General features: G+C 42.1%; 3 protein-coding genes across 6 annotated transcripts; all 3 read right to left on the bottom strand.

The window, feature by feature from the left end:
- Positions 1-96: 96 nt before the first annotated feature.
- Positions 97-18,797, bottom strand: nsd1a (nuclear receptor binding SET domain protein 1a). 4 transcript variants are annotated; one of them, XM_081611347.1, is made up of 23 exons: positions 18,354-18,793; positions 16,901-17,913; positions 16,116-16,257; positions 14,944-15,116; positions 9,447-11,259; positions 9,221-9,366; positions 8,478-8,697; positions 7,846-7,949; positions 7,126-7,185; positions 6,852-7,043; positions 6,657-6,749; positions 6,429-6,552; positions 6,114-6,314; positions 4,918-5,097; positions 3,975-4,131; positions 3,690-3,895; positions 3,504-3,616; positions 3,149-3,418; positions 2,923-3,039; positions 2,673-2,814; positions 1,881-1,987; positions 1,551-1,755; positions 97-1,347 (listed from the first exon to the last, which is right to left on the bottom strand). In XM_081611347.1, exons 2-23 carry the CDS (start codon positions 17,894-17,896, stop codon positions 575-577), a joined length of 6,534 nt encoding a protein of 2,177 aa, XP_081467473.1. In that variant the 5' UTR covers positions 17,897-17,913; positions 18,354-18,793; the 3' UTR covers positions 97-574. The 4 variants fall into 4 exon arrangements, with proteins under 4 accessions (XP_081467473.1, XP_008418257.2, XP_081467471.1 ...); XM_008420035.3 differs by having other exon boundaries at positions 9,221-9,345; positions 18,354-18,791; XM_081611345.1 differs by having other exon boundaries at positions 6,114-6,552; positions 18,354-18,797.
- Positions 18,798-20,008: 1,211 nt separating this feature from the next.
- LOC103471191 (UPF0461 protein C5orf24 homolog) lies at positions 20,009-22,599 on the bottom strand. Its single transcript, XM_008420036.3, has 2 exons — positions 22,169-22,599; positions 20,009-21,923 (listed from the first exon to the last, which is right to left on the bottom strand). The coding sequence occupies exons 1-2, from the start codon at positions 22,171-22,173 to the stop codon at positions 21,251-21,253; spliced, it is 678 nt and encodes a 225-aa protein (XP_008418258.1). The 5' UTR covers positions 22,174-22,599; the 3' UTR covers positions 20,009-21,250.
- Positions 22,600-23,476: 877 nt separating this feature from the next.
- atp5po (ATP synthase peripheral stalk subunit OSCP) lies at positions 23,477-26,841 on the bottom strand. The gene is made up of 7 exons (XM_008420037.3): positions 26,710-26,841; positions 26,373-26,423; positions 26,148-26,258; positions 25,430-25,559; positions 24,038-24,150; positions 23,839-23,925; positions 23,477-23,718 (listed from the first exon to the last, which is right to left on the bottom strand). The coding sequence occupies exons 1-7, from the start codon at positions 26,734-26,736 to the stop codon at positions 23,608-23,610; spliced, it is 630 nt and encodes a 209-aa protein (XP_008418259.1). The 5' UTR covers positions 26,737-26,841; the 3' UTR covers positions 23,477-23,607.
- Between the last annotated feature and the right edge of the window lie 842 nt (positions 26,842-27,683).

Raw genomic sequence — 27,683 nt, 5'->3', positions numbered from 1 at the left:
CCATTACACTTTCTGTAACTCCATCTGCCCAGCAGCTGTTTTCCTAATTTGTTCCGACTGTCGTTATTCAGAGAAACCCAGAATGTTTATCTGAAATGAATGACTCCAGTGGGTTTATTTTTCACTCCTCACAAACAGAGAAGGTGCTGTACTGTTTCTGCTCAACTGTAACAGGGATTCAACAACTCCTGGAAACAGAAAGAGGACGGGGACGACGAGACAAGACGGCCTCATGATGACGGTTTGGTCAAACTTCTCACTCATTTCTTATATTACAAACATTTAAAAAAACACAAAAAAACAAAGGGTTGAACTATGTAAACAGTGTGAAAAGACAGAACAAATCAAGAGAGCACCAAACACAAATAAAAGTCTGGACAGGAATATAAAGAGACTGAGTGAGACAACAGTTCAGCCTTAGCACCAGCGCACATCCCCGCTGTCAGTCTGGAGACGAGAAGGCAATGCTGTACCACAGTGAAGGCAGTGCTGCGTTCAAGTAGGTACCAAAATATGGAACTCCTTCAGTCTAGCCAGCGCGTGGGGGAGCTCCTGCTCAGCGTTACAGACGGAGTCACTTCTCATTGTCCTCCAGCCTCCCCCAGTCCTCCATGTCTTCATCATCAGCATCGTCGTCCACGTAGCCGCCCCACGTCTCGCACACGTCCCCTCCTTCCTCGTTCTCCTCCTCCTCCTCCTCTTCATCTTCTAGTGCGTCGCTTCCATAAGGCGGCTCCTCTTCTTCCTCCTCCTCCTCCTCCACCTCCACAACCTCCATCTCCTCAGTCTCATTGTCCTCGTCGTCGTCTTCGTCCTCCTCCTCGTCGTCCTCCTCCGTGTCTAACCCGTACACCTCGCCGTCCTCCACCTCTCCGTCCTCTCCCTCGCGGGCGCCGCCGGTTTTCAGTTCAGTTCTGTCAGTGAGGTAGGAGGTGCTGGAGGGGACGAAGCTGGAGGTAGCAGTCTTTGTGTTGATGTAGAGGCGAGGGGGAGGCTCTCGGCCGGATGGAGCAGCCTCGGGGGGAGCGGAGGAGAGGGAAGCAGCAGAAGAAGACAAAGGAGGAGTTGCTCCTGCGGCGGCCGGAAGCGCGTCGGGAGGGATGGGCACAGCCATGTTCCCGGGCCTCATGGAGGCCATGTTGGGCACGTATTCCCGTACCTCCCCGGGTTCCAGCGGCTCGGGTCCGCACGGGTCGTGGTCGCTGCAGGACAACTTTCCGTCCAGCTTGGAGATGAAGAGCTTGCCTTCTCGGTGATCTTTACAGTACGAGTTGGGGCACATCACGCAGAACGAAGCTGCTTCTTTACCGCAAACGTCACACTGATGCCACGGACACTCCCATCGCCCTGGAGACAAAATCATTCATCACTTCAGCCATGTAGAAATGTGGAAAAATACTGAAACAATTAGTGTGAGCGCAACATGTTTTAAATATTTAAATATTGTCTTCCTCTCATGTTTAACTTTAAAAACATTTCAGTTTGGAACACCTCCTTACTTCAAGTATAAATTTTAATTTGAAATGATTATCACTTGTAGGTCTGCTAACCTGCAGGCCGCTTTGCCAAGTTGAGGCAGTCAGCGTGATAGACTTTGGGACATCCCGGCTTTTTACAGGACACTATCTGGCCTCCGTCGCCGCAGCTGAAGCATTCGTCTTCCCTCTCCTTCGTTACTTGTTGCTTGGTCTTCTTCTTCATGCCGCCCTTCCTCTTCCCTTCCTTCAGTTTCATTTTCTCGGCTGGTGGCTGGTTCTGAGTAAAGATGGGGAACGGGACGGTTTGCAAAGCAGGAACCAAGTGAAGGTTAATCCGTGGTGAGTGTTATTTTAGAGTGATATTGTGATCAGAGGCACAACGGGTTGAATATACAGTTTTACCTTTGGTCGGACCCCCAGGAAACTGCTACAGTTGGGAGCTCCGCATTTACAAGCAGTCTTCCCGTTTCCACGACACTCCAGGTTGTAGTTGAAGGTCAGCTCAACCCCTAAAGTGAAAATCATATTGATGCTTTAATTGTCGAAAACAATTTCTACACATAAAGAGCAAAAATCACATATCAAAAGTCAGAAAACTTAGGAATCTTCTAAGAATTAAACATTAATAAGGGCTTCTCTGTGGAACCTGATTACACTCTGACGAGTCAATTTCTACATTTGATTCAGATGCGAACTCATAAGGACAATGGCCATGAAAGACTGGAGTTTGGTAACTCTGATTTTAGAGAAAAACAGCATCAAAATGTAAGAAAATGCTGTTTTCAAAACGTTTTAATAGTGCGGCTAAAGCCTCTGTCTAAAAATGTGTAGAACATTTTCAGCTGCTTCCTTTCACTGCCGGAGAACAAAATTACATCAACCTGTCTTTATTTTAGTTTGCAGGACTAAAATTTTTGTCACAATTGTTTATTTTAAAGGCAGGCTGAGTTCAACATGGAGCACTATTAAAATACATGGTGAAGGTGCCAAACTGTACGGTCTACAAGCTAAAACTTTCAAAGAAACATTTCATGTGACTTCCTCCTCTTAACTGAACAAATCATCATAGAAATCTTTAGCATTAAATAAATGCAATTATTTGGAGCGACAAGTCAAACCACAATTGAAAAGTTGTAAAAACTATTAACTTTAGGAAGGCAAAAAAAAAATAAAAATCCATTCAATCAGTGAAACCTTTTGGGATGTCCTGCAGAGCGAACAGCCCAACCCTGGTGTCCCCGTTCACAGTCCACTTCTGAGTCTCACAGTTTGGTTGGCAGCTATGGTTCATGAAGCGTGCCTGGTTCCCTTTGGGTCCAGCATCGATGACCCGATCCTAAATTAACAATAAAAATAACAAGCTTAGTCCTCTAATCTTCTTCGGTGTGTTTGATCATTTATCCCAGCTCCATGCTCCATTGACAGCTATTCGTTCCAGAATCACCTTGTCCAGGGTCAGCATGTAGAAGTTGCAGATGTCGTTCTCCTGAGCGTGTCTGATTCTGGCGCGACATTCTTCCTCGTCGATCACCTCCCCAACATATTCACTCACAAAAGCACCCTGAAGTAAAAATAAATAATAATAATAATCAAAGAACAAAATGAGAAATAAGTAAAAATGTGTCAAAATCTCTCAAAAGAATTCCGGTGTGTATTTTTCCCCAATTTACCTTTTTGATATCAGAGACCGCGCGTAAACCCCACCCACAGGACAGCGTCCTGAAAATCTCCACAGTGGTGTACTGTCGCTTTGTAAAAGTCTGGTTCTGACATCGCTCCCCGGCTGCACACACTTGCGGGTGGCACTCGTACATCAGCATGCGATTTATGCACTCCGAGTCCATGCCGCACGGGTTTTCGTCGTACGCCTTGCAGTTGCAGCGGGGGATTTCAGACAGGTCAGCAGTGATGATCTGCACCTTCCCAATGGGTCGGTTCACCTAAAGAAGCAAAGTGCCATTCACCAGGTGTTCAGTTCATCGCAGTCAGCTGGTACTACGTCCAAGCCGGGTCAGGTCAGCGTACCTTGATGTGCTTGTACGGAGGCGGTTTCTTGTCGTTCTTTCTGTCCTCCTGAAGCTGCTTCATTTCTCTCTCGGTCTGTAGCTCTTTGAAACGCTCTGCGGCCTCAGACAAGGCTTCAAGGACACAAACGCAATCTCAGCTGATGTCATTTATGTGCAGAATTAAAACACCAGCGAGAACACGTACCTTTCTTGTACACCGCGTCGGAGCCTTTCCCCATTTTTTCGATGTTGTGAGTGTCACCCTCCATGTAGGGGAAGACTCTGGCTTGGTACGTCCACACGAAATCTTTGGAGCCAAAGAACTGCACCGGGAACTCCCCCACTTCATGTTTCATCCTCAAGATGTTGTTTGGGACGTCTTTGGTCAGACACACTTCAGCGGGCCACCACCTGAAGCATCGGGCCGGGTTTCAGATACCTTTCCTGCTGCGTTGAGCTGTTGTGCGGAGAAGAAATGTTGCGCCCTTACCTGTATCGCCCCCATTTGACCCAAAGGATGTCCTTCATGCGAGGTTTCTTTCCGGCTTTGCAGTCGTTGCAGAACCAGCTACCTTGAGGCATCTCTATATTCAAACATTCCCGATGGAAAGCAGCAGGACAGGATTCACAGCACAGCAGACTGCCCCCTGTACAGTCGGGAAAATACGAGTTCTTCAGTACAAAGAGGGGATGCTGTCCAAGTCCTGTGGATGCAACATCAACCATCGGCCCTCTGGCCTTGTACTTAACAGCTGTTTGTTCTGATATGCTGAGTTTTGTCTGAAAATATCACTTTGCTTTACGCCCAGTCATATTTACTTTATCCTCATCTGTTCAAAGAACATTTTTTCAGAAGATCTGCAGCTGATTTAGATGAAACTCTGCAAACTTACAAAACAACAAAGCTTTGCACTATCCAGAGCAGGAAGCTGTCAAAACCTCTGCTTGTTGATGATCTGTTAATACTGGTTGTGATGCCTTTTCTGGTCAACTTATTCTTACGAAATAAAACAGACTATGAGACATAATCACACCACAGTAACTGCAATTGACATCTTGCTGGGCATGTAGCATTTTTCTTATGGAAGACTGTAAGTATAAAATAGAAAATCACTTTAAATCATCACTAATCGAAGTAGGTCTAAAATATTTCCCGAGCCAGTAAGATTTGTTGAATGATCAGTATGAAACCCCCTAAAAAAGTACAGCTACTAAATCAGCTACTTTCTCTCTTAAATGCAGGCAACAAGGGTTTATTTTAAATTTGGCTTCATTTGTATTTGAAAGTTAGAAATCTGCTGGCTTTTTGTAGACTCGAGGTGAGATTTTGTCTAAATTTACGCCCCGGTTGCGCATGAAACCCTACAACTGAGTTTGTAGTTTCTTTTTACCAAGACCGGAAGCTAAAAATTGAGACCCGAGCCCAGACTGACCTTCGGAGCAGACAAAGCACCAGCTAACGTTTATGTGTTCATGGTTCTTGCAGCCTTTGCGAGGAGTGAAGTGGTTGGGACACAGGAAGCTGTTGTTGGACAACACCAGGCTGCCTGCTGCCATGCAGTTGTCGTTGGGGTGATAAGCTACGGGACAGCGGACGCATCGAGCCAGTCGACCTGAGAAACGAAACACACAGAATGGCTTCATCCACGTGCAGAAACTCACCTGTAGCCCAAGTTCAAGTTTAACACAGCTGACACTGTTGTATGGGTTTAAATGCTTTAAATGAATTTACTATTTCACAGAAACATAAAATTGTCGGGACACTGAGTGACATAACAGCACTAAATACTGAGTAAGCAACTGAAAAAGAAGCACAGACGTTTAGACACGGAAAAAAAAATATATATTTTTAACAAATCATAATTATCTAAAAATGCTGAAAACACTGTAGAACTCTATCTATGCACTTATTTTTCCGCTAAAGGGTTTTAAATTTGTAAGAAGAAAGAAAAAATACTAGAACTTGCTCAAGGTGATTATTGGTAAGGAAGAAAAGTTATCAAATGCTTTAGGACTTTATTTAAAAATCAGCAGAATTTTAAAACTATGCATTTAAGACCTTGAAGATTATGCAATCTCTACCCTTATCCAACGTTAATTATTGAATTTAACTCGACCTTATTTTTAAAGCGACGATTCACAACACACAACAATTCAATCCAGTCACGCAGAAAGATTCAAAGACATTAATTGATATTATTTATGAAACAATCTGGTCAAGCTCAGTTTATTACTCAAATTGGTTAAACGAATGTGTTTTCTGATTTGGATGATAACTTTATTTAGAGATGTCTATAATTAGCATGTAAAACCAGCAATTGACTGGTTTACCAGGAGGTGGCAGCAGAGTCAAAGAGCCACTTCACAAGTTGTGCAGTTTCAACACTTTCCAAGCCAGGAACTTAAATCTTTTATTTATTCTAGTTCAGGTGTCTAGAGTCAACTCTTTACTGTTAAGAAAGTTATCTAAAATACAACTAATTTACTATCTTAACCGTAAAACCTGATAATTTATCAAATGTGATGTTGCTGCCAAAAATAAGAGCTTCTATCTTTGAAGGCAGCCAGCCATGTTGCTCCTCTACAGATGCGGTTTGATTGAAATGCAGAGGGGTGCGGGGGGGTCTACCTTTGGTGCTGCAGGCGTTGAGAGGGTTGGTGATGTGGCATGACAGGCAGACATGCAGAGGGCAGCGGAAGCCCTTGTTATGTGGCTGGGTGGGCGAATACGCCATGATGCAGTCCGAGTGGTAAAACTTCCCACAAAGGGGGATGATGCAGCGCTTCACGCCGTTATCAGACTTCTTGCACACAAAGCAGTTATGAACACCTGAAACAAAATGAAGTCGATGAGAATCTGAAGACTTGTCGCGCTTCAGGACAAACCGCTCGCGGTAGGTCGCGGGGTTTTTAGGTCCTTTGTGAGTCACAAACCGAGACCCACCGGTTTTACATTCCTGACAGAGGAATTTTCCTTTGGGGGCCGCAGACAAGCCGATGCACTGCAGGTGAAAGGCGCCGAAACACGGACCGTCGCACACCAGAAGGTCTCCCGTCTTCTCACACACCTGTAAAAACACACACGCACACAAGAGGCACACTGATAATAAACCTGCCACTAACGCAGAAGGTGAAAATAATCACGTCACAGTCAGCGTGAAGGTCATTTCACCTGGCAGACGCTCTCCTTCAAAGACGCGGCTCCTATTTTTCCCTTAACATCACCCTGGGACGAGAGACTGTCATTCAAACCCGCCGGCATGACCTAAAGGAGATGAATATCGTCTAATGTTACTGAAGCAGTCAGAACAGATGGAAACTTAAATTTGATTCTACATTTTCCTTGAAGAAAACACGGCAGGGGCACCTCAGGTTTAGGAGTTAGTGTTCCAGTGTGTTCCTCTTGCTTCTCCTCGGTGCTGCAGGGCTCCGTCTCAGCCTCCTGCTTCGGGGTCTTACACCGCTGAGGGCTCGGGGACCTGCTCTCTGGACGCTTGGCGGCTTCAGCAGGGACGGACAATGCGCAGGGGGAAGATTTCTCTTTCGTCACGGATGCAACCTATCCGGCAAAACACAAGGATTAGAATAACTAAACAGAACTTCAGCACGTTTTGGTAAATGTTTGGCGATTTCATGAATACCTGTGTTTTCTTGACCACCACTTTTGCGTCAGGGGAAATGCCGAGTTGGCGCTTAGATTCCTATAACAAAATATCAATATTCAGGGTCCTGGAGTACAGAGCCGTACTCATTACAATTTTGTGAAGTTACAGTAAATCTCAATGTATTTTATTAAGATTTTATGATAATAAAAAAAAACACCATACAATTGAGCACATTTTTTAAATGGAAGAAAAATGATACACAGGTATCAAAAGGTTTTTTAAAAATTAACATGAAAAAAAAATTGCATTTGTATTCAGCTCTAATGATTCAGTAATTTTAGGCCCAAAATTATTCATAATTTTTTTTCAAATGAGAAGTTTTTGTCTGATTGGAAAGATACTTAAACACTTTAAAAGGAGGAAGACATAATAAAAACTGCTAATCAAAATGTATAACCTTCACCATGATCAAAAAACAATATATTGGCATTGAAGCAAAATACCAGTGCTTCCACTGGTATTTTGACAATTGTTTGCAATGAGCTCCAAGCCAACTGAGGGCTCCTTGCCATCACCCTAATCTTTATCTTTCTCCACTTCAAACCTAAATGTTCCAGTGATAAGAATCATTTTAAGCATTCCTGTAAAAACCCAGTAAAATACATTGAGGTTTACGGTTGTTAAAGTGACAAGAGAAGAAGCTCAGAGTGTGAATACCTTTGCAAGGCAGTGTAGTTTTAGATTTCATAGACATACCTTTTTCTTTGAGGAACCTGCTGACACTTTTTCTATGCTACACTCCTTCGCCTTGTGTGAGAGCTTTCTGGGCCTCTTCCTTTCTTGAAGAGATGTTCCCGAGTCTGACATTAAAAACGATTCAGGTAAGTCTCAAGTATTCACATGCAGAAACTGACATTCAAAGACAGACGACATGGCAAATACAGTAAAAACGATGGACTTTTGAGATGTAAAAACCCGAGACGAGTACATAAATAATTTCAGAATTTTTTCTAAGTACCATATATGATGAAAAAGGACAACTCCCAAGGTTTTGGTCTGCAGTACCTATATCAAGCCAGTAGGTGGCAATAACATCAAATCTCCTCAATAATCACTTTATATTTTAACTGTTTACTTTTTTCCTCTAAATTAGAAGGTTAATTGAAAAAAAGTGTGGCGGGAGGGGGACATAAAAATGGCCCCATTGTTGTGGGTTTGAGCTCAAAAAGCAATAGTGATCATATGGGAAGGCTCATCTCCATCACCACTCTACTAATCTCCTGATATCCAGTTCAAATGGGAACACCACAAACAGACCTAAGAAAACTCGAGTTGCATGTGGATGAGCGGTGAAAACCTGATGAGAACAGGTGGAGAGTAAGACTCACCACACTCAAAAGACAGATCCGTTTCCTCTGCTGCGTCTGCGTCAAAGCGGGGTGGTGCTGTGACAGGAGACAAAGGTGGTGCTGGAGGAGAAAACTCTTCCTGAGACGGACTCGGATCCATCTTTACCCGAGCCTCTCCTGGCTCCGCTAAAGACGACGTTGAGGTATCCATGGCTTCTGTAGCACTGAGATCATGGAGTGCCGAAATCCCTGAAGTGTCCTGCACACAGAAACATACGACGCAAAACACAAGTGGATAGTAAAGGTATTCACACTCCTTGAGCCTTCGGCATATTTAATTACCTTACAACAGCAAACTTGCTGTGATTTTATGTGACAGACCAAAACAAAGTAGTGCCGAATTCTGATTTAAAAATCTGAATTAAGCCCCTTTTTACTCTGATAACCCTAAACAAAATCAAGTGGCTACATAAAATACACTACTCACATTTTAGTTTTAGTTTTAACTTTCACATTTTAGAAAGTTAAAAACCATGTAATCTTTTCATTCTACATCACAATTACCTGTGTCTCTAATAAAATACGCTGAAGTTTGTGATCACAAATTGTGAAAAACGTCTACATAAATGTACAAGTTTTGTACAGTTTTATAATTTACTTATGGTTTTGGGCTTTTCTTTGATAGCTGAAACTAATTATTTATTGAAAAATCCCCAATCTTTTGTTACTTTTTTTTTTTTATCTGTGCTGTAGGAAACCACAACCTCAAAAACTTTCCTCACCAGTTTGGAACAATCTGCCGTGTGTTTCTTTGACCTCTTTTTTGTGGAAAATATTTGTTCATACTCCTCGGTGGACTCCAAGAGCCTCTTGGTTGGCTTCCGGAGGCGTTTGTTCTCAGATTGTCCTGTGTGCAAAAAAACAAACACTTTGATATTTCAAAAAGTATCATCCCAGTAAAAAAAAACGTTTAAAAAAAACCTATAAAGCACTTTGCTCGAGCCTTACCGGCTGTGCTGCTCGCATCTGAAGAGTGCGACTCATTCTCTGTGTGCGCCTCGAGATCTGGAGAAGCTCTCATTGTCGGAGAACCCTTCATCTCGGCAGGTGCCTCAGTCTCAGCGGACCTCTCGCTCCCAGCTGCCTCGGTCTCAGCAGCTTCCTCAACCAGCTGCCAGCGCTTCTTTGGAGCCACAGCTATTTCCGAGGACTTCTCCAGGTAGCTGGCAGAGGAATCGGGGCCAAATGGGTCCACTACAGGCTCCGTCGAGCCAGACTGGACGCTGATGAAGTCTCTCTCGAGTACATCCAAATGCAGGTCAGGCGTTGCGAGCTTCAGTTTAGACGGAAGCCTTTGTTTTCTGCGCTGCTTCTCCGAACCCCCGACCTCAGCGTGAGGAGGAAAGTCTTCACAGTGATGGGTGTCGGCCGAGGCGCCCGCTTTAGTGCAGAGCTTGGTTTTTATCGGCGTGCTTTGGCTCAGCAGGGGTTTCTCCGACTGCCCGTTCTCTAATTTGATCTGAAGAGGTAGACCTTCGCAGGAGCCTCTCAGCGGACCACCTTCTGCTGCGGTGGGGATCACCAGGGGTTCCTCCTTTATCAAGGTAGCCGACGGCGGCAGCACCAGCGGTTTGCCTTCTTTTTCTCGAGTGTCGTGCATGTCCTTTAACAGCATCAGAATAGTGCTAAATTTGTAATTGGAGTCAGGCCGAAAGACACTCACCTCAGAGTCACTGTTGTTCTCCATCGTTAGCGATTTGAACCTTAATTCTTTACTATCCTGAAAGGTGTCCATTGGAGACAGAGACAGAGAGGAGGAGGTAGATAGATCTGACGGACTGTTTTCTGCCTTGATTTTGACCGGCTGTTGCGCGGGCCGAGTCATCCCCTCGCACTTTGACCTGACCACCGAGCCATTGTGAACTGTTTTCTTATTCAGCTTCCTCGCGCGGCGTTTCGGAGAGCTGTGGTTAACAAAGGAACAGGTTTTGCTGGGGTATTTCCGATTTGGAGACAGTTCAGCTTTGACGGCAGCATCAGTAGGAGTTTTGCCGAAGCAATCTTCAGGAGGAGCTTCTGCTGGGACTCGGCTTGTGGCTGGTCCATCTTTGTGATTGGTCTCTTCTGCTGCTTTCAGAGCCTTTGTTATCAGACGGCTGCTGGCAGAAAGAGCCCCAGAGTGCTTTTCACTGGAACCCTGGGACAATTTGCCCGGCCTCTGCTCAGGGTCTTTAGAGGTTGCTTTGTTATGAAAAATACAGGACGACTCAGACGGATCTGAGCAAAGGTTTAGTTTTTTAGATGTCTTTTTCACTTTTACTGAAGAGTGCTCCTTTCTGCCCGTGGCGTCGGCGTCGTATATTGGAGAAAGAGCTGTGCGTTTGGGTCGATTCAACATCGGAACTGAGTCCAAATCGGCATAAGGCGAGTCCTTCGGCTCCTCTTTCAGTGCACGTGTTGTTGCATGAAGCTGACCAGCCTTGTTGGCTGTTTCCTTTCCACCAACAATATGACCAAATATGTCAGACAAACATTTCTTCTTCTTTTTGAAAGCTTTGCTCTTATTGCCATGTGCTGTGGAGTTTTTGAAGAGATGGTGACCATTCCCGTTGGTCGCCGGACCAGGTGAGGTGGGTCGATTTGGGACAATGGAGGCAGAGGGGGCCTCCAGCGGCTCTTCAGATGGAGGAAGGCTGGTCGGATGTTCTTCTCCATTGACAGGTAGTGAAAGTGTACTCTCACTGTTCCTCTGTCGACCAGGGAGCAGATACTCGGCTTCGGCCACACTGACCTTCCACGCGGTCAGCAAACTTTTTGGAATCTGCCCACATCAGAATTTATGCTTAGATAAGTTTTCACAATAAGAGAATAAGAGGTACAGTTGTGGAGAAAAAGAAACACAGTTCTTTGAAATTCTGAAGTTTCACATATCAGGAGTCAGGAAAGAATTTATTAGGGGGAGGGCGTTTAACAGCTTTAATGTTATTTAAATGTACTGTACATGTACTAAAACATGGAATAGATTGCACATTTGTATTTATTAAACAAATGTGAACCAAAACTGGAAAAGCGCTCTCTGAGAAACTATGTACAGCCCTTCCAGCTTAAAAACAGATTTAAGAGGGAGAGTAGCAGCCAGGTTTTGATAGTTAAATGAACTTGATTTACTTATGAACTACAAGTCTATGAAAGTGATAGTTTTGGCCATTTGCTCACCTGGAGCATACAGGTGTAGGTTACACAAAGCCAAGACGAAAACACATCAGCCATGACGTGAAAGAATCAACTGTTGTTGGCAATCAATCCTGGAAGAGTTATTACGTCTTTCCCAAGCAAGTCAAGCAGTAGTGGAAAATTTGAGACATTTTCCAGTCTTTTCAGAAGAACATATTCCATCAATTTCAGACCACAAAGGGCTCAGGCAAATTGCATCTCAAGCTTTATTCAGGCATAAATAAAAGTAAAATTATAAAAAAGACTGAATAAGTGTGGTTTGTTTGGAAAGGCTGCCAGGAGAAAGGTTTTTATCTAAAAAAAAATGGTTGCACCATCAGCACTGGTTGTGTTAATACTTTGCTAAACTTATAGAGCTGTCATAATATGCATCAGGACAGTTAATGAAACAAAAAAAAAAGATGTCCATCAAAAATAGAGACTGATGCACAACAAACATTTTTTCTGTTTTCAGTGCAGAAAAAGACTGCTTTAAGACTGACTGATTATATGATCAATCAATAATCTCAAATGTTTTGACCATAAAAAAAATGTAAAAAAAAAAAAACATTTGATGGAGCCTTTTACAGTCCGTTTTCTCCTCCAGTCAAGTTGAGATCAGAAAGCAGAGTTAGTAATGGTTGTGTGAAAGAAAGCACCCAAAAAACCCCTGAGAAGTTTCAACTTGATACTAAGAAAAATACTTGACACTTGCTGTGTACAGACATAATGCTCGCTCACTCACTCACACATAGACACAATGACGGATCGTAAAATAAGTCAGCAGAGAAAGTCATTTCGAAGGCAGGAGAAATTCTGAGCAAAAAAAAAAACAGACTGAAAGAGAAAACTGTAAAAATGTCTCTGCTCCTAAACAAAAACATGTGAATGGGAAAGTTTCAAAGATGGATGCCGTTGTTGCCGTTTCATTCACATCTCCAGGATTTTCAAATTAACATGTCGTGGTCATGTCAATTGGGGTGCATGCTTTTATTTTATAGTAGTTCTTAATTAAACAGTGATTTATTTTAGTAGGGTTATTTACTTTTCTAACTGTCTTTTTCTTTCCATTTTCACATATGTTGTATGATTAAAATAGCTTGTCTATAAAAAACAAGGCTCCTACCTCAATGTAGTTCGGAATTTAAAATAAATGAGTGATGCCTTGTGTTCTCATTGAAGCAAATTTTAGAATTAATACACTTTTTTTTATTTACCAGAGAGATTAGTTATTTTTGCACAAAGTATCTGTATTTGTTCAGTATCCGTTCGGTATCGCCGATACCAGCTTGAATTTTACTAAGTATTGGATCGGACAGAAAATCGATGGTATCGAACATCACTAGTGAGAGGAGGGAGGAGTCGCTGCTGCTGAAACCAGTGCAACAATTTGGGCCACTACTATTAAGTAGCTGGTCTAAAAGTGTCATTTTCTTATCATTTTGGAAGTCACATAATACGCAGTGGTTGAAAATTAACACTGCGCCTCACCTTGTATATGCCCTCCCCAATGTAAAACATTGGTTAAACATTGCCCTCCCCAATGTTTAACCAATGTAAAACATTGGGGAGGGCATGTCAGTATGATGGTGATCATGATCACCATCAGTATGATGGTGATCATCAGTATGATGGTGATCATACTATAATTATGCATTTTTTTCAGTAGGTACAAACAAACTGGTCAGAGTTGATGGATGAAGCTAGAAATAGGGGGAACCTGGATGAGAACCTATTGGAGATTGCAAAAGACTAGAGAGTGGGTTCAACTACCAGCAGGACAACAAACCTGAACAAGAGCAATGTTGCAATAGTCAGATCAAAGCATATTCAGGTCTCAGAATAACCCAAAGTCCAGCTTAATTGAGATTCTGAGGTGAGATTTGAAAAAAAAACAAATAAAAAACTTTCACAGATGCTCTCTTTTTGATTGGACTAAAATTGATCTCTTTTGCAGAAAACTGTCAAAAATGTCTGTCTCTAGATGCACCAAGCTGGTGGAGATCAATCACCGAAGACTTGCAGCTGTAGATGCTACAGAAATATGATTCTGTAAAAGGCACTGACTCAGATGGACTGAACATAAATGCATGACACACTTTTTAAATTTTGCTTTGTAGAGAATTTTTGAAACTATGGATCATTCTCCTCCTTCCACTTCACAGCCATGAGTTTACTGTGCTGCTCGCTTAATATCCATCCATCCATCCATTTTCTTCCGCTTATCCGTGGTTGGGTTGCAGGGGCAGCAGCTTCAGAAGGGAGGCCCAGACTTCCCTCTCCCCAGCCACTTCTTCCAGCTCCTCCGGGGGAATCCCTAGGCGTTCCGAGGCCAGCCGAGAGACATAGTCCCTCCAGCGTGTCCTGGGTCTTCCCCGAGGCCTCCTCCCGGTGGGACGTGCCCGGAACACCTCACCAAGGAGGCGTCCAGGAGGTATCCTGACCAGATGCCCGAGCCACCTCAACTTGCTCCTCTTGACGTGGAGGAGCAGCGGCTCTACTCTGAGTCCCTCCCGGATGACCGAGCTTCTCACCCTATCTCTAAGGGAGAGCCCAGCCACCCTGCGGAGGAAACCCATTTCGGCCGCTTGTACCCGTGATCTCGTTCTTTCGGTCATGACCCAAAGCTCATGACCATAGATGAGGGTGGGAACGTAGATCGACCGGTAAATCGAGAGCTTCGCTTTTTGACTCAGCTCTCTCTTTACCACGACGGACTGTTACAGCGCCCGCTTAATATTCAAATCATATACGTTGGAATTTGTGGTTGTAACCTAACAAATATGAAAAAGAGCTATAAACACTATTGAAAAGCTCTGTACGTTCTAACATTCCCTCTGTCCTGGTAGACAGGCTCTAAAGCCTGCTTTGGACCCATGTGGGTCCAAAGCAGGGTCAGACTGTGGCTGCGTGGTTAGAGAAGTCGTCTTGCGATCAGAAGGTTGTAGGTTTGATTCCAGTCTCCTCCTGGCACATGCACTTAAACCCAAATTGCCTCCTCCCGATCTGCGTATGAGTGTGAATGGGTGAATGTGTAAAGTGCTTTGAGTGGTCAAAATGACTGGAAAAGTGCTTGTACAAGTTCAGTCCATTTACAGATTTACTAACTGTTAATCACACATTGCACACACAGCTATTTCATGTTGTTCAATAAATTTGTTCAATAAATCTTTACTCTGTGGAACCTGTATGTAAAGATCAGATTATTTTTCAAAGGTCCTGATAGGTCAAATTCTACAATTCAAAGATGCTGTACTTTCTTTTGACCGTGACTGTAAATGTACTTATTTACCGTATACTTGTAGTCCTTCTCTTTCTGCTTTCCCCTCCGTCTAAGAACAGGCAGCTCATCGAACTGATGTCCCCCTTCAAATGGTAGAATGACGCTCCCTGGGACCCAGGTGCACTCAGTGACCTCGCCGACCGTCTCCAGGAAATACATCCGACAAGGACGATTACTTGGTACTGAAGGGGTAAAAAAAAAAAGAGAGAGAGGAAGAGAAATGAACAGCGGATTAGTTGCGTTACACACAGACAATAAAACTGATTTAGTGCCAATTAGCCAGTGAGATCAAATGTTTCACAGAGATGGCTAAGGCTGCATATCATTAAATCTGAATATCAAATTTTACTTTTGTGAAAAAAAGTGAAATTTCTTCATTATGTCGATTACTACCATCAGTGCTAAATTTGTTCCTTTTAATCTTTACAATAAAATACTTCCAGCTAATGAAAACTCCATATTCAGTTTCCATATATATATATAGAAGGTTCTGGGTTCGATTCCCGGCCCCGGTCTTTCTGCATGGAGTTTGCACGTTCTCCCTGTGCATGCGTGGGTTTTCTCCGGGTACTCCGGTTTCCTCCCACAGTCCAAAAACATGACTGTCAGGTTAATTGGTCTCTCTAAGTTGAGTGTGTGTGTGTGCATGGTTGTGTGTCTCTGTGTTGCCCTGCGACAGACTGGCGACCTGTCCACGGTGTACCCCGCCTCTCGCCCGTAACGCTAGCTGGAGATGGGCACCAGCAACCCTCCCGAGCCCATTAAGGGACAAAGGGTGTATAGAAAATGGATGGATGGATGGATATTACACCAGTAAAAATATATACTTTCACTGCAGAAATATGATCATGTGTGGCCAACACAATCACAGAGAAGACTGTTGTTCAAAAGACATACACTCATTTCCTCCACAAGGAAGGTAAATCTCAAAAGGTTATTTCTGTATACAAACATTAATAGAAAGTTAACTGGAAGGATAAATGTGGTTAAAAAGGGAGTACCAACAGCAGTTATAACCAATTTTGTTTAAAATTTATCTTTGTCATGCTTTTCAGATTTAATCTTCAGATCCTCTATTATATTATTATATAAGAATTGATGGTTATTAAGTAGTTACGTCTTATTTTAACGGCATATCTGTCCACAGAACATAAAAATACAAAAAAGTAATCAGAACTCACCTTTCATTTTTGTGTGGACCCCTAGGTTTGGGTCACAGACGACCTGGCAGGGCCACCAAGGTCGTCTGTTGAATTTTGCCCACACCAGGTCTCCTTCCAAGTACTTCACAACAGGGAGAAGTTTTTTCTTTGGGCTGTTGGACTAAAATCAGCACAAGGAAAACAATTTGATGTGAGACAAAGGCTAAAATGACAGGTCATCTTGTTTCAAATCAAATCAAAACAGTGACAGGGAAAGCACATGTAGTAGCTACTCTTTCAGGGTTAGATTTCATCAAGATACATTTAATCTAAAAGTTGAAATTTGAAAAAATAAATCCAGTTTCTTTTTGGTCAAAAACAACGTGTGATTTTCTTTAAAGACCTAATTTCTAATTTTGAGCGATTAAGATTACGTTTCTAGACACTACAAGAGAGAAAGGAATGCAGTGATCTTAGATAACTTCTGACTCTATTAGAAAACAAAGACTCTTCTCATTTTTACATTAAAGCATATGCCACTGAACTATATCTGAGTTTTGCAAAGTTAAAAATGGTTTTGCTTTATTTGAGGAACAGGGGAAATACTTCATATTTTTCTGTATTTATTACCTAATCAGAGCAGATTCTTATCTTTGGCTGACTGATTGGTGCGTCACTATAAGATATATTTCAAGTGCTACCTTTAACAGAGTCTTCCTCTCGTGGATGAGATTTCTCCACTCTAATACATAGCCAACACAAACAAATGTCCTTTTGGTTGCACAAACAATGCAAAACAAATTCCCCACGTGTGTCCAACTCACGTTAGAGTTGGTGCCAGCTGGTGAGACAAGCCCAGGGTCAACAGGAGAGGTGAGTTCGACTTCACTGTCCGACTCCTCGCCCACATTCCACCCGTCTCTCATAGTGATTTCTGGCAGTGCACTGGGGCTTAGTGTGGGGTTAAGTTCAGAAATAGTTTTGGACATCAAATTAAAGACTGTGGGTTTGTATGCTCTTCTCTCTGCCACTGAATTGCGTGTGCTTTTGCTCCCAGTGACGCTTCTGTCCTGGGTCGTGTTTGAGGCGAGCTGAAAAGGCTTGAGGTCCTGAACGCCGCCGTGCCCCTCCTCCTCTTCCTTGATGTCACTGCTGTCAAACAGCATGGACCCAAAATGCAAGCCCCGATGCTCCCAAAACGCGATGGGAGCGTCGGGGATGCGCTCGAAGCTGTCTGGACTGCGAGGGGAGAAGCCGTTCCTGCTCCCGTTCTGCAGGCTTTCAAAGGGGTCCATGTCGTCTGTGCCAGGGGACGAAGGTAGCTGGATGGGCGGTGGCTCAAACCCCTCATCTTCATCAGTGATCGAACTTGCACAGTGCAAGTTGCTCCTGGGGTGAAAGTCTTTGCTGTTGAGTGAGGCGTTCATGCGCTGCGGTCTCCTCTGTGGGCTGTAACCTGCATGCAGAGTCTCGAATGGCTCCATGTTGTCAGTGCCAGGGGATGGAGGCAGTTGGACTGCTGGTGGCTGAAACTGGTCGTCGTCATCATCAGTGATTGGACTTGCACAACGCAAGCTGCTCCTGTCCTGGGGGTCAGCATTCAGGCGCTGTGGTCTCCTCTGTGGACTGTAGCAGCGAAAACGCTCCAGCTGATTGTATCCCAGGAAAGCAGACTGTGGCAGCTGGCCCGGTCCACGAGTCACAGTGCCACATTGGTTCCTATAAGAAGTGCTCAGGGGGCCGTTTCGGGCCCTCAGATCTGGCTGGCTGGGGCCAAACACTGATTCGACCCTAGGACCCGGTCTGTATGACTGATTCATGTTGTCATCCTTATATCCTGTTAAGCAGAAACAGACTCTTGTTAGGTAAGGGAGGTGTGACGTTTAATTCTACCACAACAAACATAAATCCGAGCAAAACGACAGCCTATACAGCCTGCAAAGAAACTTATAAAGCGAAGACTGTGCGCACACACACCATGATAGCATGGCCTCCATTGTAAAAGGCCAGCTCAAGACAAAACCCTTAAACACGTCCACCGGTGAGCTCCGTCTACACGTTTCTGTTTGCGAGTTATTAGAAAAATAGCGCCGCTTTGTCGGCTAATTGTGGGTCATGGCGATCACCGAGACTGTAGTGAAGGTGGTGACACTGAGCCATCACAGGGGGAAAAAAAACACACAAGAGCGGCTCACACAAACAAGCTACGACCGATCATAGGAAGCTACTGTTAACTCACACATTGTCAACACGTGGAAAAAAGGGCGAAAAACCCACCATTTGGAGGTCGGTCACCGTCAAACCAACAGCGGATCTTTGTTGGAGTGACACAAAGCGACTGCTTTCCTCGGCTTTGCCTGCACAATCCCAGCTGCAGCAGCTCTGATAGTAGTAGTAGGCCCAGGCACAGCTCTCATTCTCGGCACTTCATCGCCTCATCAGCAGCAGCGGCGACGGCAGCAGCGACGGCCCTCCTCTTAGAAACTGTCAGCTTTACAGTGAAGAACAAGATTAAATCTGCTGTTACACCTTTAGAGCCACAACCGGTGTCTCCCTCTGCCACAGCAGATTATTTACTACATGTTTTATCTTCGTGCTAGTCGAAGTGCCCCCGGTTATGTTAAAACAAGCCCAGGCTGACTGTGTTGGTGAGCAGCAGCCAATCGGCTACCCAGCTACCCAACCCCCCGTCTCCGCAGAGGGCCGTGACACTCGCTCACTACCGCACACACTCATGTAAATACGGGCGAAAGCGCAAGCGCGCGCGTTAGGACGTCCAGGTGAAGTTACTAAAACTATAAAGTAGCAGTAATAACAAACTCTGAGGAGTTCACAAAAGAATGAGGCGCCTCGGTGTTTTTTAAAGCAGACTCTGGGTGTGTTGTTTTGTGACCGAGCAGAACGGTTTCCATGCCACTTTCAGAGCCGCACACACGGCCTCCCCGGTCAGACCTCACTCTGTGCGCCATGTTGTCTTCCCGCACAGAGGACTGGCAGGAGGAAGCAGGCCGACAGGCAGGCGCAAAGGAAAATAAAAGATAAAGACAAGCGGCGAGAGCCGCTGCGCCGTGAAAAGTTATTGTTTTCTGTTTGCTTTTAAACAGCGATTTATCTCTTAACGAGATCACACAAGCATGTCCTGTTACGCAGACTGGAATTATTCACAGATTCAAAAGCGCAAGTACATGTAAAAGAGCGCAGAGTAGGCACGAGTCCTCTTTAAAGATCACACAAAAACCCCGTGATTGCTTCATGCAGCTTATCCACGCATTTTTAAATCTTACCCTATTTAAACGTCCGAAATGTTTCTGGAAATATCCGGTATATTACAGGGGGTAATATCTATCAATTTAAACACGATTTACACAACAACATGGCCCGGTTTTATTATGAACCAGCTCCTCCTTTATACATCCCTGTAAAACGCTGTATAATAGTGTCATAATCGCATCCGTGATTTAACTTGATTAACTGTAAATATGAGGATTTATTACAAAGTAATTGTTATTGTCAGAAAGGCGAAAGCCCCCTAGTGGTTACATAGGAGCATTGAATACTTTTGCAATGGGTGGTTAGAAGGGGCTTTTTATTATGCCAAAAATAAATAAAAGCCATACTAGAATTTTATGAGTTGAAGTATATTGCTGTAGTCAGAAAATAAATCTTCATTCCTTTAAGGATTTTAATAAAAAACAAAACAATTGAGTATGAGATTGTTTCAGTAGCACAATAAACCTAACTTGCATGTTTTTGGACTGTAGAAGGAATAAAGAGAAAGGTTATCCATCCACATGGACACCCTGCAAAGCTGCAAGGTAACAGAGCTAACTACTGATGAGTACTATATGGTAGCCAGAGTGGTCGAAATTCTAATAAATAGGTTCAAAAAGGCAGTGCAAATTGGCAAAGGGGTGAACTGAGCTGGAGCCACATACTTGAAAAGATTTTTATTATGGTTTCACATACAGCACATTAGGATTTATTATATAATCCACAATGCATATTTCTGATTTTCAATAGTGACAAGTATAACTACATAAAAATGGAAGTGCTTATGATAAGTCCAATAACAAATAGGAAAGACATCTATATTTACAAAGTGCAGAAAGAATAAATACTGTGCTCAAAAATTAGTAAGTTATAGCAGTTGAAGCCAATTAAAAATTTAAACACAAATTGTTTAAAGAGATGCACCAATCAATTTGCCACAGATGGTAATTTTCTTTTCTGTTGTTGTAGAACCAAAACTAGTAACTCCCACCATTTTCAGCCTCTAAATGTATTACTGTATGTATGCACTATGTAGCCTCAACAGAAATCACACAAATTTAGGGACAAATGCTTTGATACTGGTGACAGGTGACTCTGATAATGGTGACAATCTGTTTATAAAATAACCTGGAGCCATTTTTGTCCTCAAGCAAGAAAATCTGAATCGGTCAAAACTGAAGCTGGTAGGTTAACCCTAACTGCTTAGCTTTGGTGCTGGGTTGTAAAACAAAAATAAAACACATACTGTACAAGTATAGACTAGTTTGAAAACATTTTCTGTCAAAGAAGTGAGCTGGTTGATCTGTCTCAGAAAGCAAAACTAGAACAAAAACACAAGCCATAACAAAATTAAAAAAAAAAAATGTTCTGGAGCCAGGGCCGGCTCAAGGATTCATGAGGCCTGAAGCAGAGTTTCATTTGGGGGCCCACCTTCAATTCATCATAATATCCATGATTGGCTGTTTGGACAGTCTTACCTCCTGCCTTCAATTAGCTTGTATTTCAGTCGACTAGTGAACAAACATTAATTCATTTAAAAAAAACAAAAACTTTTTTTTTTTTTAAAGAATTTAACATGGTCACTATGTTGTGTAAATTTAATTTGGGTTCCTAAGAAGATTCAATGTTGACTTATACCTTGAGCTGGCCCAGACTGAAGGAACAAACAACTCTGACATAAACTTTAAATTGCTACTTATGACTTTTTTTTTTGCTTTTTCCTGATGATTGTTTTTTTTTTCTTCTTCTTCTTTTTTGCATGCATTCATGAATTAGTGCATCTGTAATTACACTTTAATTCACTTATTAGATGTGAGTGATGGGTGATACAGTTTCTTTATTTAAAAAACAAAAAGTTTTCTGACGCATGCTCATGCAACCAAATAACAGAGACGTCTGTTGAGCTATTCGCTGGGTTCGTCCACTTTGCTGCTGGCGTCACAGAGATCTCTACTTTCCATGATGGCGTACGGAAAAGGCGGAACATCACTGCCAGGGAAGTCCAGTTTCTTGGGAATGCTGCAGTTGCTCAAGTCAAGTGTTTTCGGAGCATCACAGCCAAACTCCAGCTTTTTGAGACGAGCTAGACTCTTGATGCTGCCGGGCGGCCTGCCTGGGCTGACTTTATATCCCGCTGCCTTGGTGGTCCCCAGGGGTCTCCCTGGGCTGGTTTTGAATCCGGCCGCTCTGGTCGTCCCAAGTGGGCGTCCGGTACTTGTGCGGTACCCAGCCAACTTTGTAGTCCCCGAAGGCCTCCCTCTCCGCCCTGATTTAACAGTACCTTTCTTTTTCTTGGGGCCATCAGGCGTCAGGACCTCACTGGCCCCGATTCTCACCGCCTGTGGTTGGAAGTCACCTTGGTTCTCCTGCAGCTGGCATGTCATGGCTTTGTGTATTCCCTGCGGCAAGGGGGTAAGACTGGCGAGGGACAGCTGCAAACCAGGGTTTGCCGGAGAGGCATAAAACTTGTTGGAGTGGGTGCTGCATAAATCAAAGTGGCTGGCTGGGTGGCAGTCCTCTGCCAGCCCACTGATACAGAAGTCACTTGTGCTGCTGCTCAATCGGTGCATCATTTTTCTGTCGGGGAGAAGAGAAGTGGAAATAATGAGGAGAACATGTGTACACTGGCAAGTACAAACTGAAGCAGCTTACTTTGATGAAGCACACGGGCCTTTTTTTTTTTTCAGGTTGCAACACAGAACATTAAGGATGAAAAACAAAAAGGAAAGCCAGAGTTTCTAAAACTATAACTTGCTCCAAATCAAATAATCACTGAAATCAAAGCTTAGCCACTAATAACACATAAACGGATCAGCTCGTACCTCATTTATTGTTGGGTGTTGTGTTGGAACGGGTTAATTCTGTCTCGTAAAGGTTTTGTTCCCTCTGGAAGCAGCAGCATCATCTTTGTGCGGGCGCTGCACACCCTACGCCCCCGGTGCTCTGACCAGAGCTCCGTCCGGAAACAACCCCGCTCTTTGCAGTTTATTTATGGCCTGGTTAATCCTTGCTGAGGAGGGTTAGATGGGACCGGCAGCCATTTTTGACCCGAAAAAAAAAAAAATTAATAAAACAGCATTAACCGAGTACGCATGCGCAAAGGCGGGTCTACAAGACGTAGAGGGGATCAGAGTGACGTAGCGAGGCTCAGATCAAATATAACCAAGACCTTTCTGACTGTTGCAGAGCAGCTACATCACTATTAGATACTCTGAAGCTTTTGTCTAAATACTGATATCAACCTCATGACCATTTTCATATGTCATATTAACAAAAAGCTAAGTGTATTTTATTGCAAATTCAAACAAATTTGCATTAAATTGTTTAGTGGCTGCTTGGACAGTCTTAATATAAACATGTTGAAAACATATTTATATATATATGTGTGTGTGTGTGTGTTCTGTTAACTAGAGACAGAAATTTTGGGCTACGCTTCTTTCAAACTAGTTCAAGTTTATGACAAGAATCTGTGAACAAAAATTTTATATAGGTCCCGACTGTGATAGCTCTGGTTTCTTGTTTTGCGCTGGAAGGTGAACTTCTTCCGAGTCATTTAGTCTTTTGAAAACTAATCGACCACATTTCAAGATTATCCTACATTTGTTGTCCATCTTTCGTTTAGTTTATCCCCTCCTTGATACTACTCGCTAAAAGCCAAATTTGTGGAATGCAGAACTAATAGATGTGTTCATACTCTCACTAAAGACTGCTCCTCTAGTTACAAAGGCCCTTAGTTTGTCTCTGTGATTAGATGACAGTTTAGCTAGGCAGCCATCTTTGGGTTGAACAGTGCCATATTAAAACCTTGGAGAAACTGTTTAATTCCTCAACTGTGATTTAAACGTCACTTTACCCCCGACCTGTTCACAGAAAAGTTGCATTCACATCTGGATTTATCTACTGATCTATTACATTTGTGTTTCAGACTAAAGAGACCTTGATTAAATATGCCAGACAATTTTCAGATTTCCATTAGCAAACGCTTATATTCAAGTATTGTTTTGTATTTTTCTGTCACATAAAATCAGAATAAAATATATCAACGCTTGTGGTTCTAACAAATTTCAAGTCCGAGCCGAGGTGAATACTTTCGCAAGGTTCTGTCCATCCAAGTAGGGCAAAGACAAAAGTCAGTTTTTTGTAGTTTTTATTAACATCTATAAGAATTTAAGCACAGGCACATTGGTTTTAAAGAGTAACCGCAGTGCTAGGACAAGTAGCAATATTTATGTTAGGGTTTGCAAAATTAAGTCCACAGGACTTAAGTGTCCCTGATGAGCTGGGTCAGTTTCTGGACCTTTGTCTTAGTGGACATGTCCACATATTTGTCTCCAATGCTGACAATCATGCCTCCCAGGATCGAAGGATCTGACTGTAAGTAGAAAATGAGTTAAAAATTACAGACAACTCAAAAATATTGATACAGCTTGATATGTTTTCCCACCCTGGCTAATTGCTTTAATGCATGTTTAACAACAACAAAAAATTGTACCTTGGTTTCCAGCTTGATAGTTTCCCCCTTCTGAAGAAAGCCATTGAGGGCCACTTTCAGTTCAGCAAGACTAGATTTATCCAAAGGCTGAAACAAAAATGGGTTATGGTGTCATTTATCAAAGACCACATATACAAAACTAAGAGTACCGGTGATTAATAAAGTCACTAGGTCTCTGTAGAAGCAGCACATTTCCTACCTGAGCAGTGGTGACGGAGCAGATGACCTCTCCACGGTGTGCACTCATCATTTTCTCAAACGCAGAGATAACATCACCGGTCAGAGTGAGACGACCATTATCAGATAAGACATCTACAAGAAATAAACAAAACATCCACGATCAGAGTTTACTCAGAAACAAAATGCGCAGAATTCATACAATATTATATGTAGTTTAAGCTTATTGTGTTTTATAACTGGTTACACTGTCGATTACACGCTTCTCTGCATTTTCGTTAAAGACCTGGTTATACTTCTCTTATGTCAACGACAGACAAGGTTGAGTTATAATGCAGAGGAAACTATGATGAGAGACTAACAAAAGAAATGCATCATGTATTCCACTAACATGTTTCAACACACAAGACAAAAATACAGGCAAGGCAATAATAAGTACCAACAGAAATAAGTGGTCTCACTATGTGGGTCCGAAATGAACACATTCATCCTCTGATTAACTTCAGAGGAAGATTCAAATGCATCTTTAAATGATTTTCATGAGCACAATGGATCAGTTATGACCTCTGAGGTTAAATGTTCTCATCTTAACTGATCAAATAGTGGAATCTGTAATCTCAAGACAAAAGATGAAAAACAAAAAAACATTTTATTTTCAACCATTAAATAAGACACAGCAAACAGAATCCTTATGAGCATGCAGAGATTTATTTAGTCTGAATGCTCAAGACTAGCTTCTTCACATTTTCCTTTCTTTTGATCTCCAACAGAGTAGACACAGGGTCTTCAAATCCAGGTCCTGTGGGACGGTGTTTTGCAACTTTTAGATGCATCCCTGGTCCTACACACCTGAATCTCCTCAGTTTGCAGTCAAGTTCTCTACAGTCCTGCTAATGACCTGACCAGCACCCCAGCCCTCAAGGCCTGGATTTGAAGACCCCTTTCTGGTGTATTATTTACTAATGGTGCACATGTGTTTTTCATATTACTGTTTAGTCTAACTAATCTCAATGTTGCATAAAAAAAAATTTAATTGCACAAACTCGTCAAAGTAATTGATGACGTAAACAGTAATTATAATTGACAATATTTTTGTTTACACACATTTTTTCAGTTCAATTTAAATTTATCAAACTTTTGACTGTTCTTCTCCAAGTTGCTGTGTGTATTTATGTATATAAAATTACAGAAGTTTTTTTTTTTTTTTTATAAATTAGATTAGGGCAAGTAGCAGCCCTAATCTGAGGCTTAAGTCAACTTTGAACGTAGCCTTACACATCTAACATTCTTGTCAATTGTCAAATTTACTCTCTCGCAGCTCAGTTAAAAGTTTTAAAGACCACCGTGGTCTAATGAGCAAACTTAAACTACTGCAGTGACAACATGGTGGTTGAAACAAGAGCTCTGTACTCACTGATGAGGTTGACAGTGATTGGGGAAACATTGGCCTTTGCAAGGGCATCGTGGAAAGCCTTCTGCTTGATGCTGCGCTTGACATGAGGATTCATTACAATACCAGACATCTTGGGGTCCTTGATCAGGGCCTAAGAAAACAAGGCAGAAAAAAAAGAATAATGTTGAGGTTGTATTGGATTGTTAACAATGATAAATAGGCAGTACTTTAGTTTATTTTATTTTTATGAAGTAATTTCACACTAAACCATTGGTGTTAGGCAACAGTTTTGTAATTTCGGTCCAATTTAAAAAAAGAAAAAGTTGATCAGATTTTAAAAACATTTAAAAAGTAGTTCTACATTTACTTACTGCTACTTACTTACAGAAAACAAAAAAACACCTACGGAACTCTCTTCTGGCTTTGGGCATGAATAAATTGAGATGCGATCACCGGCAGATGCATCATTTACAAGAGCTGTGATTTTAAGAATCCTGCTTTATAAGGATTCTTAACAAAGCAGGAACACCGGAAGAACTCGGCTAACTTTGATGTAATTTTTGTTGTTGTTTATGGGCAAGAAATTATGAAAAATATAGAGGGTTCCAGTTGGAACAGTGAATTGAGTCAGGATATTTTAGGCAGTGAGCTAATAATATGATTTAAATATCATTCATCTATTTGATCTGAGCTTAGAACTAATTCTTGCTAAGAATGAACTGAACACTACACAACTTACAGAAACTTTCCCCAGCTCCTGCTCCACTTGGTCCAGTTTGTTCTGCTTACTGGCCGCAGAGAACAGAGCTGTGGCGTAGCGGCCCTCCACTCCATAGACTTGGATGGGAGGCTAGAAATAAAGATATAGTGTACAATAAACAATTCCAATGTCCAGCTGTCCGCCGATTATAATAATGATGGCGATTGTGTTAATGATCGATCGGCGCAAGTCTAATTCATTTACCTTCACCAGTTTAGCTGCTGGTCTGATAACAGACGTGCTGAACCGGCGAGCCTGGTGGGGAAAAATAATCACTGAGCCGTTACGTTAACAAAATGAAATGAGCACAGAGCAAGCTAAATCGGATTTTGAAGCCTTCTACGCCGTTTACGTTACAGACAGTTAGCTGCAAAGCTAACACATTAGCAGTCATTCAAGTGCATTAACTCGTAACCATTTTCCGAGTATTTAGTGAACCGGAAACATATATAATGTACAGGGCATGCAGTTAAGCTTGATTAATATCGCTTGGGACTAAGGTAAAATCCTGCAGATGACGAAAAAAGTGTCAATGTCTTACCTGCTGTCCTAGCATGTGTGCTGCCATTTTCTCCTACAGCTGTCCAGAGTAGAACGAGCTACTGCGCATGTGTAGCTGAGAAGGAGCTGTCTTCCTATTCTTCTTCTTCTTCTTTTGCTTCTTCTTCTTCTTCTTTTGCTTCTTCTTTTTTTGTTTTCTGGCAGCTGGCAGACCAACTGTCATGGTGCATTACCGCCACCAACTGAACTGGAATGTGGACAAGCGATAAGCAGGAAGAAAAACTAATGCCAAAATCAACTTAATCATTCAACTTCTTATTAATAAACTAAATAATCTCTTTAAGTTATTTTTTAGAATAAAAAAAACACTTAATTAGACCTTTTATTACTTTACTGATATCACAACTAAAAATGTTATCAATTATAAATTTTATATTGATTTATTTATTTTTGGAACTACCTTCTTTCTGATTTATAAGCATCAGTATATTAATAAAAAATATACTGAATCATTTCAGGAAAAGTACATTTAGGAGCGTTGTTTCAATAAGAAATAGTTTCTGACAGATTGGGATGGTCAAAGTCAAGCAAAAATGTTCTAAAACATATAATTTTGGAAATGACACTGCCCAAACATTATTATTATTATTATTATTATTATTATTATTATTATTATTATTATTATTATTATTATTATAGGTTTAATTACATACAATGTTTGAACAAATATTAACAATGCTTTATAACTATTATATCAAGCAAACAAACTTGATGCTGTCTGATATAAGGAAACCATGTAATAATTTATTGCTGCATATTGTTACTGGTGAAGAGGATATTGGTTAGAACAATATTACATTTTTCTTCTCCATACTTTTCATGCATCAAGGACAGTGAAACTCCACCCAAATACTCAAGGATCCAATAAGGAAGGAATAATATTTGTGTTTTTCAGTTTTAAGAATGTTACTGGATATATGTTGTAAGTAGATTGATCACATTTCTCAGTCTCCA

This window comes from Poecilia reticulata, chromosome 10 (assembly GCF_904066995.2).
Source record: "Poecilia reticulata chromosome 10, P_reticulata-male-v2, whole genome shotgun sequence".
Taxonomy (NCBI): Eukaryota; Metazoa; Chordata; class Actinopteri; order Cyprinodontiformes; family Poeciliidae; genus Poecilia; species Poecilia reticulata.
Note: the sequence above shows the minus strand (reverse complement) of the source record. Positions and strands in the feature narration are given on the sequence as shown.